The following is a 14,383-nucleotide window of genomic DNA, read 5'->3' as shown; positions in this document are numbered from 1 at the left end:
CTAGTTCATGTTTATTAGTCTGCATAGTGATTTATATTTTCCAAACACTGGGGGAACCCCTCAACCCCATCCATCTTACATAGGAATGCAAGTTAATGTGTTTCAAAGCCTATTATAAAAAACAAATACCACTTAAAATCTGATGTATTAATTTTTATTTCACTTTTTTCCATTTCTTTATAAAACAGTCATCTCCTCGCTAGCAGCTCTCTCCCCTAGACTGGGGGAGGGGAATGGAGGAGGTTGGGCACCTCCAAAGAAAAGGGAATGGGGGAGAAGGGCCCAGGGTTACCTCCTGAGGTTCTTCTGGGCCTGTTTCAACAATGTGTCAAAGTCAAGAGAATCAAATTTGCTCTTTACAGGAGCAGGGTCAAAGTCTTCTCGGTTGGAGTCTACAAAGGTAGAGAGACAAACATCAAGGTCTCTTTGAGTACACCTCCCAACCACAGGGTCCTCAAATGGCCAGCTACCTCTCATATCTATAATGGATGGAGCTAAAATCTCCTGAATTTTAGGTCAAAAGACAGGAGAGCCCCCATTTCTCCTCTCACCCCACCCTTTAAGTCCTTCACGTGTCATAGGAAGACAAGTCTGCCTTATTAACCCCTCTCTCAAAAGGCTGGGGACTCTTTCAGGGAGGAGATGGAGTATACCAAAAGCTCAGGGCCTCCCTCCACTCACCAAGATCAGAATAGCTTCTCTTGCAGAACTGCCTGCGGCCCCCAAAGCAGAGATCAAAGGGCTGTTCATCCGCCTGCCTCAGCTTGTGGCCACTCTCAATGGCTGCAAATGCCTCCTCGGCATAGCGATAAGTGACGAAGCCATAGTTGTCACTGGAGGGGAGGGTGAGACAGAGGCTGAGATGGCTATTTGGGCACATGCCATGGAGAAGAGACAGCTCCCCAGGGCACAGGGACTGGAGAGGTTCTTATTCCCCAAATGGCCAACCCTCTGACTGTAGAGATGAAGGTGTCCTACGCTGCCCAGCACACCAGAGCAATCAGGAAAGACAAAGCACTGAGACAGTTAATGGGACAGGAAGGATATCCTGACCTTAGGGCCGAACCTCACCCTTGGACACGGAAGTGGATGGTGCACTCCTCAATCTCCCCAAAAACAGAGAACCTCTGTTTCAGCTCTGACCGAGTCATGCGGCCAGGTATCTTCCCAATGAAGACCACTCTTCTTTCTTCCTATGTTGGGTCAAGGAAAATTGACACACCATGAGCCAAGGCCATAGCTGCAGATGGCTCTGTGAGCTCATGTCATGGCTCAGGGACAAGCCCTCTCCTCCTAGGACCTGTTCCTCTACTCACTATTGCACGCTCCTTCTGCAGAACTCTCTGCCTTTGGTAATGGTCGTGTGAACGATAAGAACTGTACCTGCCAAGAGAAAAAGGTGCTGTCAGCCCCCCAGACATTAGACAGCTCAAGTCTCAGAACTCTTAGGCTCTTGCACCCCAGATGCACCAAATCCCTGAAAACATGCTCACCGCCGCCTCCTGTCACTTCTCCGGCGAGGAGATGGAGAGCGGGACCGGCTTCGGGAACTAGAGGATGAGGATGAGGAAGATGAGGAGGAAGATGATGAGGAGGAAGAGGAAGAGCATCTTCGGGAACGTCCAGAGGAACTGCAACTGGACCTAGAGAACAAAAGATCACACAGAAATGATAGGAGGAGTGCAGGTAAGTATCATCCACTTACCTCACCTTGGCCCCAGCCCTGCCTCCCTGTCAGGAAGCTCAGGACCAAAGGCAGAGAAAAGCAGAGGAGGTGCAGAAGAAGAGCAAACTGAGAACCTTGTGAACTTTACATGTTCTAGAGTATCTGGGCACTGATCTTATTTATTGTCAATTATGCAATTAAAAATAGAAGAATATCTAACAAGTCAGAAAGAATAAAAATAATAGAGACTCAGAGATAAAGGGCTGGGCCCCAGGTATTACAACTAGCCGGGGGGTGGGGGGTGTAAGGGAGAGGTGGGAGGGCAGGCAGGCCCGTGTCTCTGGAATCCTGCTCCCCTCATGTCTCACAGGAGTACTATGATTATGGCATTAAGGGGAGGTGACTGTGCTAGACCTGTAGTAGACGACGTACCTGAAGATAAGCTTCACCATCAAAAACCAAGAATTCTTCACTGATGAAGTGGAAAAATTTGGGTCTATTATAGAGAAAAAGGTACTCCTAAAAAGTAGATGAGGCCACAGTGACACCCAAAGGACACCAGACTCTTTCCTCAACAGATGATTAAAGGAAGGATTGTTTGCTATTAACAACCCACTAGCCCACCATCCCACATCTACCAGAAAAATACAAGAAATAAGGACTGATACAGTGCAAAGCAATCAACATGGTCAAAACCAAACCCTAACAGTCTCTCCCAAGGCAGGTCTCTAGGAAGCAGGAGATCTCAGAGATATCCCAATCTCCAACAGGGGACAGAAGCTATCTTTTCACAGCTTGCCTCCTTCAAATCCAGGAAAAGGGAAGAAGACAAAAGCCAAAGACAGAAAGAGAAAAGCCTTAGTGCCTGAAAGTTCATCAAACTCAATGTGCAAAAGCTTTCAGAGTAAGCCAGAGGAGAGAACTTCCAAAGCGGAGAGAGAACCTAACAGGCCATCAGAGCTCACCTTCGCCACCTCTTGTGTGGGGGGGAGAGGGACCGGGACCGGGATCGGGATGAGGAAGACGACGATGAGGATGAGGAGGAAGATGCTTCGCTGGTCCGCGTGGACCCAGAGCTGACAGAACGGCTGCTGCGGCCACGGCGGCCTTGCCAGCCCCGGCTTGAGGGGCTGGCTGACCTGCAGGCTTTTCGATAATAGCGCAGTGACTGCTGCTTGGCTGAGGGGTCAGGGAGAGTCCTAGTGTTCGTGTCATTCCGGCAGGGTGAGGCCTCAGGGGACAGCAAGGCAGACGGGGCAAGGCAAGGAGTTTGAGGATCTGCCTGCTCTTTGCTAGTCCTGTGATCAAGTGGCTTCTGGGAGGCAGCTGTGCCTGGAGGCACAGAGGTGGCTGGGCCCAGGGACAAGACGGGCTTGATGGTGATATCCTGATGGCGTTTGACGTTCCATCGGGAGCCCACCTCTGGAATGACTAGGGCAGGCGTCTTTTTTGGGGGGGTCCTGCTCCGAACACAATAGTCATGGTCCCCAGAGCCCACATGGACTGGACTAGGGCCATGGACCCCTTCGTGGAGGCGGGCTGCAGCTGGATGTTTGGCCTCCGTAACTCCTTCAGGCTTCAGGGTTCCCTCCTGGGCGGTGGACTTAGGAGATTTGGCTTTGGCCAGCAGAGAGACAGCAGCCAGGGGCTTCCATAACTGATGGGGAGGGGTAGCTGGAGGGGTGAGCCCTGTGAGGGGAGGGAGGATGGAGATAGCAGGATGAGATCCGATTCTACACTTCGAACACTGTGTATACAGGCTCCAGAGACCCCCACTTCATTTCACAAAGTATACTAACACTGATCAGCAGCCCAACTTGTCCCACTGTTACAAATGCTCCTTCTCATGAGCTCCCCACCTTGGAGACCAGCAACAGAAACCCAACTGGCTAGAGTCCTCCTGAACCTCTCATTGCCCAAACCCAGCTGGTGGCCAGGTCCTGTCTTTTCTACCTCTTCATTCTTAAGACTAACCCCCTGCTCCCGGCACTGACTGACTTCCGGGCTGCATCTTCCCTGAACTCATGTAATCATCTAATAATCTCCTACCTCGGGCATCACACCCGTCCACCTCTCTTCTACATTCCCACTGGAGGAAGCACTCTAAAACCAAATTGGTAAGGTTTTTTCAATTGCTTCTTCAACATACAATATAAAGTCCAACCAGCTTAACATGGCCAAGTTCCCATAACCTGGCCTCCTCAACACTCCAACTTTCTCTCTTGTGAGCTCTGCCCACCACCCTGATCAGCACTACACTCCAGCCAAAACGAACCACTCACCATTTCTCAAAAACACACGGATACCAGGCTGGCTGTTTCTTCAGTTCACGTAAGCTGTTCCAACAACCTCAAACGCCCCTGGTATCAGTGATTTTCTCAAGCCTCCGATTTGAGGGTTACTTTCTATATAATCGAGTCCTGACAGTCCCTCTTCAGACCCCACTATAAACCAAACAGGTTTCTTTGACACACAACCTCTGATACTCAACATGCTCATCTGTTTACACATCTGCCCCCTGGACTGTGAGAACCTCAAGGATGACGATCAGATTTCCGTATCCCCAACACCTACACACACTTGGTGCAGAGCGGGCTCTACAAACATTTGCTGCATAAACTAATCAAAGGCAAGAGTTCCCCACCCTGAACCCACCTGCCACGTTGGCCAGTTCTGGGGCTTGTAACCGGTCTAGGGGCCTCTTCTCCTGGGGAGTGTCAACGCTGCTGGCGGGGGAAAAGGGAAAGCCTGGTTCATTGCCTCCTCAACATCTGCTTTCCTCATGAAGCAACAGGAAAGGGGTACGTGCAGAGAGGAATGGGGGGCACAAACTGTCCCAATCATTCTCCTCCAGCACAGAAAGGGTCTTAGTGACTGGACTTTATGTAAGTTGGGTCTCAGCTCTGTCCAATTTCTGGAGGCAGGCTGACTATGACCTTGATACCCCCCACCTCCTCCAAGCTGGGAGCCTCTTATGCCCGGCTCAAACCAACCCAAAATCAATGTGGAGGAAAATATGCTTGGCAGAAGAGGATGGGGTATCATGAATATGAAGAAAAAAAAAAAGCCTCTTGGTACTGGATGAATGGGGAACAAGGAGGTCCAGGATGCCTGTGTCCTCCAAGGAGTCAGGGAGCCCTAGCCATGAACATCCTCCCCCATTTTTTTTTTTTACACCATCAGCAGTGTTGAGCAACCTTAAAGCCTGTTAAATAAAGGAAAGAAACCCCCCAAAACACAACTCACCAAAACATAAAAGGCATCACCATTTGAAACCCCAGACTGGGATCAGCCAGAGGATGGTTCGTATATATCATCCTATGTATCACCAAGATAATGCCCAGCACTGATGGGCTGAGCCGGGGGTGGGGAACAGGGAAAGACTTTAGAGTTGACTAAATGTCCCTGTAACAGAGGCATCCAGTTGACAGTCCTGGAGCGCCGGCCGGCTGCTGACCAACAGCTGTAGGGTAACTCACTCATGTCCCCATACTTACCCTGAGTTTCCTACAGCCAGGCTGTCAGCAGGAGCCGGGGGAGGGCACTCCTTTTTGGCTGCAAAGAAACCATACTAGTTAAAAGCCCAACCAGACGTTCCATACTGAGGCGGCACAGAAACGCTGGCTTTAAGACGCAAAGGAGGAAAATCCATTTTGCCTACATACTCCATTGGGGTCTCCCCAAAGAAATCCATTCTCTTCCAGTGGGTACCCAAGAACTATTTTTAATTATATCTCTTCTGCTTGAAAACAAGCACACACTCCACAGAATCTAAGACCGAATCCCAACTCCTAAGCCTAGCATTCCAGGTTCTATATAATCCACCTGACCAACTTGCCAGTCTTATAAGCTACTCTTTTTTTTTATTTGTTTTGTTTTATAAGCTACTCTTGATCTACGCCTGTACTTTGCCTTCTACTACAGATACCTATTGTCAATTCAGGAGTCATTTTTGCAGATTCCTCTTCCCAGTTAGATCATAAGCTCCTTGAGAACACGACATAGCATCCTCCGCAGCACCTAGATCCACACCTTGTTCTGAGAAGCTGAACTAGCCATTGCCTTTTTTTTTCAGCCATTGCCTTTCAAATACACCATATGTGACCCTGCCTGCACCTCTGCTTTATTCACCACACGCAGGCTCTCTGAATTCCTGTCTTCCAAGGCTCAGCTGGAGAACTACTTCCCTCTAGAAAAATGTCCCCAATTCACTTGGATCTCCCCATCCATCCACTCTTTATAGTTCTTGTCATGCTGTACCCTCTCCCTGGCTTGGACTGGATCAATGGGATTGTCTTCCCATTCCAATTAGGGGGCCACTCTAGTGGCAGAGACTCCCCTTCTCCCTCCTCCCAGTTTAAGCAATTACAGGGCTGGGCCCAAAAGAAACATCAACAGAAAGAGTTTCCTCACCTTCTGATTTCTCAAATTGCTCCAGCAGACTGGACAGGTCCGACGCCTCAATTCCTGCAGAAGCACACAACACAGGATTGGAAACCTGCCCCTATTCACTGAACACACAAGTCCCAGAAGTTCCAAACCACCTCGCTTCTCTCCTTATGCGCCCCCTGCCCACTGTGATGAGTAAACCAGGAGAGTAACACTCCCTGAGAAAGAGAATCAAACCAACCAGACTTCTCTCTCTCAAGAATTCTAACAAAGGCCAGCCCCATCAAGGTGGCTTATCCTGTTTTATGGAGGACACTCCTCACACAATTCCTACGCCATTCTTCACACCAACTGAACTGTGTGGCACTCACCAATCTCACTGATGAAAGCCTGCACCACATCCTCAGGACCCTGGGTTCGTGGGGTAGGTAGAAAGGACAGTTTCCTTAGACGGGCTGGGTGGACAGCAGGCAGTTTGGTGGTAGCGCTCTGCCTTGGTGTCGGTGTGGGAACAGCCTTGGCAACAGGAGAGGGTGGTTTCTCCTTGGGCCTAGTCTCCTGCGGCTCAGGCTTTAGCCGCTCTGATGCAGGATCCTCAACAGCCACGTTCTCAGCAGACACACACGGTGGAGCCTTGACCCGAGGGCTGTGCGCCGGGGAGGACGCCTTGTGTTTCAGATGGGGAGATGCGGTCACTGGCTTGACCTCCGCCTTGGTGGGCTCTGTCTGTGGCGCTCCGTGGCCAGCCGCTCCAAGACTGAGGGGAGAAGCCATCGGCACAGCTGGCACACTTTCAGGAGGGCCAGCTGGGATGCTACCAGGCTCCCCCTTGGGTGGGGGGACAGCTCTTCCAACTGAGGTTAGAGGCAAAGGAGGTGGAGGAACAGCAGGCCAAAACGGAGGGTGTTGCAGCCCTGGGCCCCATCCCAAGGGCCCGTAGGTACAGTTGGAATTATAGGGTGGGACTGGGGCAGGAGGAGGTACCCAAGGCACACTGCAAGTGGGGGGCACAGCATAGGCACCTGGAGTACCAGACACTAGGGGCACCGCTGGTGGGGGGGGCAGGCAAGGATAGCCAGAAGGGGACACGGGAGGATAACAAGGCCAGGGTGGCACAGGGGCATAGTGAGTATAGGGATCAGGTGGCACTGGCCCCATAGACATCGGAACACTAGGAGGCTGCAAGGGTGGTGGGGGCAGACTGGGGACAGCTTGCCCACTGGTGGGAAGGGGCAGCACAGCAGTCATGCCCAGCCCACCCGTGGGAAAAGGCAGAGCAGTGGGCATTGTGGGGGGCATGGGCTGCACAGCAGGAGGTGGCGGTCTTGCCGGCAGCAGTTTCTCTTGGGATGGCACCTGCTCAGTAGGAGGTGAGGCCATAGGTTTGCTCACAGGTGGCTCAGGACTAGGAGAGGCAGGGCTGGGGCCCACAGACCCAAAGCAAGCCTCAGGAGGAGCCTCAGGGCTTCTCTGCGGAGCTGTCTTCTTGGCTGGGGCTGGAGGGATGACAAGACAAGGGATGTCTGCCAGCCCTGTGGGAGTTTCTGGGAGGCTGGGCCACTTCCCAGCTGGAGGCTGGGGGGTCCTCTCTTCGGCCTCTGGCTGGCGCTGCTGCCTTCGTCGCCGATACTCAGATAGGCTAAGAGGCCGAGGCCTGGCTTCCTGGGTTGTGGTACTGGTACCAGTTTCCCCCTTCAGAGGACCTATAACCTCCCTGACTTCAGGACTGTTGGCCTTTGAGGGCTCTGAGGACTCTGATTCCAGCAGGAGCTGGGCAGCTGGATTCCTCTGGGCTGATGATACTGCACCACGTCTGGGATCAGTTGGCCTAGACTTAACTAGTACTGGGTCAGCTGGAGACAGGTCATTGGGAACAGAGTCAACTTGTACTGACTTGACCAGGACAGGGTCAACTGGAGGCAAGTCGTCTGAGATGGGAACAACTGCTGCAGGGTCAGCTGCTGCTGAGTCAGCCAGGACTCGGTCAGCTGGGAGAGGGTCAACCAGCTCTGAGTTCGCTGAAGCAAGGTTAGTTAGCACAGGGTCAGCAGGTTCAGTGTCAGTCGCAGTGGGACCAGGGTCAACTGCAGTGGAATCAGCTTCAGCAGAGTCAAGTGGCATGGGGTCAGCTTGAGCAGAGTCAACCAGGGAGAGATGCGCTGAAACAGGGTTGGCTTGGATAGGGTCAACCAGGCTGGGGCAGAGGTCTCCAGGACCTTCTTCAGCAGGACTAGCTTGTTCAGTACTGCTCTCCACGTTCACAGAGCTAGGCTTCTCCAAGGCAGCTGCCCAGGCCCGAGCCCAGGCCCGGGGCTTCCCTCTACCATGGGGGGGCCCCACCTCTCTTTGCAGGTCCTCCTGAGGCAGGTTGCCTCCCTGAGAGGTCACCTCTGGAACAGCTGTAGACTGCCCACGAGAGGCCGACCTCAGCCTCCTGGTGTAGCCCTCTGCACAGGCAGCTGGCTGCTCCTTGCTCTTCTTCCTCCTGCCCTTGCGAGCCCTCTGGGAACTTAGCATTGCATTGGCTGGTGGGTTCTGAGGCCCCTTGGGCGCCACTGGCTCCATGACCTCCCTGGGCTCCAACATGGAGGCTGACTCCAACTTTTCCTTTGAGTCCAGTGACAAGCCCTCATCCTCAGGGCAGAGGGTTTCCTTGGGAACAGCAGCCTCTGTCTCCACCTCGAGTGGTGGCATGAGCAGCTGCAAGGCCGGACTGACCTCTAGCGTGTCATCCAGGAGCACAGGCTGGGGGCCAGCAGGGATCTGTCGCACCACAACTGGGATCTCCAGGTCATTGCCAGCTGTGGCCGCCTGACCCACAATCTCCAGCACCACACAATCCTCAGGCAGTGTCAAGTCATCTGGCTGCTCCTGAAGCTCATCCTCGAGAGCCGTCAGGTGGGTGAGGTTGGGCAGGCAGTACGGGTGCATGGCCCGCACCAGCTCACTCAAGGAGGAGATGCTCTCATCTCCAGCTGCCTGCACTGCCATCTCTGCTGCTGCCGCTGTTTTGTCTTCCTCCTCAGGACAGGCTAGGTGCATGGGGAAGTCTGGGATGCTGCTCACAGAGTTGTTGAGCTCCCCAGCAAGCATCTCACTGCTGAAGCCAGCCAGCTCCTCCTCTTCCTCCCCATCACTACGCTGCTGGGGAGGAGGGGACTGGCCCCAGCGGGGTCTTGACCTTGGGGGTCTCCAACTAGGAAGCTTAGGAGAAGAGGTCTCCAAGAAGGAAGGTGGAGAGAAGTCCCAAGGGGGATCCGCAAGCGCCATCTCAACCTACAGGATAGAAAACAAGACACAGGCGTTTTCTCCAGGAATATATTTTTCCAGGCCTGTCCCCACATATTCCTCCCTCTTGGGAGTCTACGAGGCTCCGTAGGGCAGGCTTACCCCACTTACTCTACTACTGCCTGTACTGGGTCCCAGTGGGTCAGTTGGGGTGATGAGGTCACGTTCTGGGGGTGTCCGAGAGAGGCTGAGCAACCTGTGCAGCTAAAAGGGAGAAAAAGACCTGAGATGAGTTTGTGTTTCAGAACTTTATGAGTAGGCCCACGGATGTGGTTCTAACCTTTGTACCAACCACACACCTCTTCCCCGTGTCCCACACTTACAGAGGAGCCCTCCCGAGGTGACACAAGCAGCTCTGAGTCAGGAATGCTGTCAAATGGAGATAGGTTCTCAGAATCTGCATTGTCCAAGATCTCCGTCAGAGCTGTGAGCAGTGACACTTCATTCTGGTCCTCCAGAGATAATCTGCTCTGTTCAGGAAAGACAATAGGAAGGTACCACCACTATCCTAACCAGGCCACTGAGGGACTAGATGCCAGGAGGATCCCTCTCCTGGGCTCAGTCCAGCTCAATGTGCCAGAAAGAGACATGAGTACCAGGGGGCATGGGTTCCAATCTCATTTACTACCATCCACCACCTCTCTAGTATCAACAAAGACCTGTCAAAATTTAGTCTTGAGTTTGTGTTTCATACTCTCTCCACCCTCAGCTAAGATGTGGGATGCTCAGTAGACAGCCCTTGGCTAAGCTGGAACTGGACTCAAGACAAAGATTAGAACCCTGTGGACATGTAAGTCAGGGGCCCAGGCAGGGAGAAAGGCTGTGGACTATGTCAAGTCTGCCAGGCCATACTTTTACATGGGACACAGCCCAAGTCTAAATTAGAAATAAAAACACACTTCAAGGACTCAGGTTGACCATTCGGGAACCAAGGTTCTGGAAGTCATAGCCAAAATTCCTGCTTAAAGACTTCTAAGCCCAGCCCCAGCTCACCTCTCCAAGGCTACCAAAATCTTCAATGAGGGAGATGAGGGAGGCATCCATATAGCTGTGCATGGTCCCCAGCAGAGCCCCATCCTGCAGGATCAGCTCCTCCATCTCCAGGTCCTTGTCCCTCAAACAGGGGCCCAGCCGAGACAGACTGACAAAGCCAGAATCATCGCCCTCCTCGTGCAGCAGTGCCTAGGGCAAAAGAGGATAAGGTTAGAAAAGCCCCTGGGCAGCTATTGACACACTCTGTAAGCCAGGTGCCCAGCCGTCCACCAGTGGCCTCGGACTCAGCAGGAGCCCCACTACAGCCATGCCTCTGGACTTGCTGGGCAAAAAAAAAAGTTTAGACTCCGTCTAGAGATACTCGGAGCCCACGAAACTGATAAATTGGGGAGTAAAAACGTCAAAAAGACCAAGATTGTTCAGAAGAGTCATCTGCCAGCAGTGATGAAGACAGACATTCTGAGGAACACACCAAAGGACAGGAGGTCAGCAAGCCAGCGATTCCAGCGACAACCCTCAAACCCCCCCTTATGCCTCTGTTCTCTGCTTAGCTCAAATCCCAATCTCAACCACCATGAGTAACAGTCACATTTATTTCCAGCTTCCGTGCTGAAGGCACTATAGTGTGCCACCCAACCTCTCAAAGGTAGTTGCAAGGGAAAAGTCTCTTCCCTGCCCAGTCAGAGCAAAAAAAGAGAAAGCTTGATTCTGTGGATGGGCAAGCCCCACCCCATCTCTTCCCTGAGAAGGAGCAACATCTTCAGCCTTGTCAGGCAGGGAGCCGCCCGCCCAGGCCTGTCAAAGAGTGTGGGTGTGGGCAGGGCTAGAAGTGCCTGGAAGGGCTGGGGAGGCCAGAGGTAGAGGAATCTCCCCTATAAGAAACTACAGATGATGCAAAGGTTGGAGAAGAGGAACAAACATGGACAAGCCAGTCTTCCCCTCTCCTCTGGCAGCAAAGGGAAACTCTGTACCTCTTCCAAAAGAAAAAAAGCAACAGGTGTGATTGCACCCTCCCTACCTTCCCAACCAAGCCAAAGAGTTACAATGCCCAATGAGAGGAGAGGATACCTAGGGACACTTTAGGAGGCCAGGCCTCCTAAAGATGAAGAGAAAGGTGGCAGGTTTTAGGCACTCACTCCTCCCAGGCCTTCACAATCCTATAATTACAAATAGCACCTGAATAGCACCTGCCTCAGCAAACACTCCTAGGTGAGCAAAAAGGCTGCACCTCAACTTGCTTTGCCACCTACCTGATCCAGCCATTAGGCTGGAATCCCAAGACGATGCCCCAGCTTTATGAACCACTCATCACCACTTCCATCTGACAGGTACTGGAAACCCAGTCAGAGAACCCCGTCTTCATCTGACCTCATCCATCCCAACCCCCAAACAGCACAGCTCCCAGAGTATCAAGGATCATGGAGGGGTTAAGCCCAGGCTAAGATAAGAGTGTTAACCACCAGCATCTCTAACTTTAATAACCCCCCCAACTGGTTTTCCCACAGCCAGCCTGTCCCTGCAGGGTTCAAAATCAGCTACAAACTTGAAAATACACATTTGATCACCTCTTGAGACCCTCCCTAGTCCCCTCCAAGGGTATTTTCCTGCTCTCAGCATTAGGTTTAAGTCCTTAAATGGATTACAGTGGTCCTGGTATCCCCCACCAGACTCCTCCAGGGTGTCTTCTCTCATCACTCTCTCTGGCCACACCAGCCATACAGGTTTCTCCAATAAGCCATGTTCTCTCCCACCTCAAGGCCTTCACCCAGTATTCCCTCTGAGGAAAGCTCCTCCTTCCCCCTCCCCCACAGTCTCACTTTAAAATGTCTCTTCCCAGACCCTGCAAGGTAAATTACTACTGCTGATTACATAATATGCTGCACTTTCCTTTTGTCTCACTCATCATCATTTACTGTCTAACGTGATAAAAACATAAGATCCTGGAGGACAGGGGCCATGTGTGATTTACCATAACATCCCCTATATCTGAACATAATGGAATCTCAATACCTAGCTAACTGGACTAGCTTCCACATACTTATCTCTGTGTGTATTTGTGGTAAACAATCTCTCCATGAGACCTTCTCCAATTCCAAACGACCACCTAACTTGGATTACAGTTGGATCATGGATCCTTCCTGCCTCTCCCCGAAAGGAGTGGGATGGGCAGCACCAGGCCCACAGCATGTGCCCTCTGAGAAAATAAGAGAAAACAGGATGGGCAGCTCCCAAGTTAGAGCCCCAGAAGCCATCTTCCAACTCCCACCTAGAAACGAAAAAAAAAAAAAGCTTTCAAGGACTCAGCTTAATTGCTTAAGAGAGATAACAGTCCAAACTAAGTCTTGCCCACCTCCACTCTGGGTGGGAACTTTTAAGAAGCCCTGTTGAGGAGTGGGACGATAACACTTAAAAGGAAGAAGAACTGAAGACCAAGAAAAAAAGATTATGACAGAATTCCCCCCCCCCCACTCAATAAACGTTCAACTAGTGTTGAATAGTTCTCAAATCGCCTCCAACTTTTGTCATCCCCAGCAAAAATTCCAGAAAAGCTTAAACACAAACCATCTCAATTTATCTATCAATTCACAGGAACAGGCCTTAGCTGCCTTCTCCAGAGATGCTGGAGGAAAAGCGAGGAAGAGAGGATTCCCTTTCTTTACCTAAGCCTGCCCCATGTAAATGTTGATACCTCCCATACTCCTTGAATTAGGAGGCAGGACTACAAGCAAGCAAAACGCCAGCGCCTGTGACTCATAAGCCACCCCAAGCCGGTCAGACAGAAGCCGCCACTAGCTCACTCCACAGCCCTTCAACCTCAGCCCTCTAGCCTCCCCGACACACTCCGCCATCAGCAGGACTACACGCACATCTGGAAAGTCCTTCACCATCCATCGTAGAGAGGCGAAGCGGGCCAAAGCAGAAGGAAAAAAACTCCTTCAAGGTTCTGAGCAAAGTTGATTCCAGCAGCCCCAACCTTCCTTCCCAGTCAGGGGCCCCCAGCGCCGATCGGAGATGGCGGGACCGGCTGAGACACACCCAGTTCCCGGCAGTGCGGCTCCAGGGCCGAAACGAGGTGCCGGGTAGCCTGGAGCGGGAGCCACGTGGACATCCCTTCCCCGCCCCCACGTGGACCCGTGGCCCCCCCGCCCCCGGCCCAACCCACGTGGGTGCCGGGGCCGCCTAGAGGGGGAGGGGAAGCAGACAAGTTCTCCCGGGAAAATCGCTCCCCCCACCCCACGTGGCTCCGAAAAGGCACTGCGGCGAGGGGCTAGAGGCACTCCCCCACACACACAAACACACACTCAGCATCCTTAGAGGAAGGTCTTACTCTATTACTCTAAGTCTGAAAGCCTGATCACCCCCCCACACATGCGCCAGGTTTCCGACACCCGGCTCTGCCCCTCCAGCGTTCCGGAGCAATGGCCATAAGGACCCTGCTTCTGCCCGCATATCCCCCAGCAAACGACCCAGACCCACTCGGTCCAAGCCGTCTCGCGCAGCTACCCGGCATCGACTCCCGAACGCTTCTTCCCTTTCCTGTGGCGTCCACGTGTCACCGCCCGGCACACGCCGCTTTGCAGCCAGCCACGGGCCGCCCGCTAGTCTCTCACCTGCTCCCCGCCACTCACAGCGCCCACGGTGCCATATGGTGCTTGGCTCCGACTCCCCCAACCGCTGCTGCGCACTCCACCGCCAGGGTCGGGGCCGGAGCCCCCACTCGCAGGCGGCGCGATTCCGTCTCTCCGTCCCCGGCGCGCCGCCATCTTGGCCCCTGAACACCCAGCGCAGCTCTAATCGCCGGCGCCGCCTCGCCCAGCCGATTGTGGGAAGGGAACTACAACTCCCGAGAGACCCCGCAAGACTACGAATCCCAGAAGACTGAGCGGTAATATCGACTTGCACGCGGGAAGACCGCTCTGGCCTCGCGAGGGAGCCTGGGAGTAGTAGTCGCATTCAGCAGAGCCTGAGGGGCACGTGGTACAGGCATTCTGTAATGCACGATTTTGTGTTGCGCTTGAGGACCTAGTTGCGGAGCGCGAAGGAGAT

The 14,383-nt window shown here is 52.9% G+C and overlaps 1 protein-coding gene across 6 annotated transcripts; it reads right to left on the bottom strand.

Moving 5' to 3' along the window:
• Positions 1–138: 138 nt before the first annotated feature.
• PPRC1 (PPARG related coactivator 1) lies at positions 139–14,159 on the bottom strand. 6 transcript variants are annotated; one of them, XM_043925399.1, is made up of 14 exons: positions 13,948–14,158; positions 10,337–10,525; positions 9,667–9,813; positions 9,446–9,547; positions 6,427–9,331; positions 6,080–6,133; positions 5,164–5,221; positions 4,322–4,389; positions 2,632–3,355; positions 1,494–1,643; positions 1,317–1,383; positions 1,072–1,193; positions 682–833; positions 139–392 (listed from the first exon to the last, which is right to left on the bottom strand). In XM_043925399.1, the coding sequence occupies exons 1-14, from the start codon at positions 14,098–14,100 to the stop codon at positions 289–291; spliced, it is 4,995 nt and encodes a 1,664-aa protein (XP_043781334.1). In that variant the 5' UTR covers positions 14,101–14,158; the 3' UTR covers positions 139–288. The 6 variants fall into 6 exon arrangements, with proteins under 6 accessions (XP_043781334.1, XP_043781333.1, XP_043781336.1 ...); XM_043925398.1 differs by having other exon boundaries at positions 4,322–4,392; positions 13,948–14,157; XM_043925401.1 differs by having other exon boundaries at positions 4,322–4,392; positions 9,455–9,547; positions 13,948–14,157.
• Positions 14,160–14,383: the final 224 nt, after the last annotated feature.

The sequence above is a fragment of the Cervus elaphus genome, chromosome 15 (genome assembly GCF_910594005.1).
Source record: "Cervus elaphus chromosome 15, mCerEla1.1, whole genome shotgun sequence".
In the NCBI taxonomy this organism is placed as follows: domain Eukaryota; kingdom Metazoa; phylum Chordata; class Mammalia; order Artiodactyla; family Cervidae; genus Cervus; species Cervus elaphus.
This window is presented reverse-complemented; position numbering and strand designations above follow the sequence as displayed.

Coding starts and splice junctions, on each gene's coding strand:
- PPRC1 (XM_043925398.1), bottom strand. CDS start 14,100: ATGGCGGCGCGCCGGGGACGGAGAGACGGAATCGCGCCGCCTGCGAGT. Junction 6,134..6,426: donor GGCTTTCATCAGTGAGATTG/GTGAGTGCCACA, acceptor GTGCTTCTGCAG/GAATTGAGGCGTCGGACCTG. Junction 393..681: donor GAGAAGCTATTCTGATCTTG/GTGAGTGGAGGG, acceptor CTACCTTTGTAG/ACTCCAACCGAGAAGACTTT.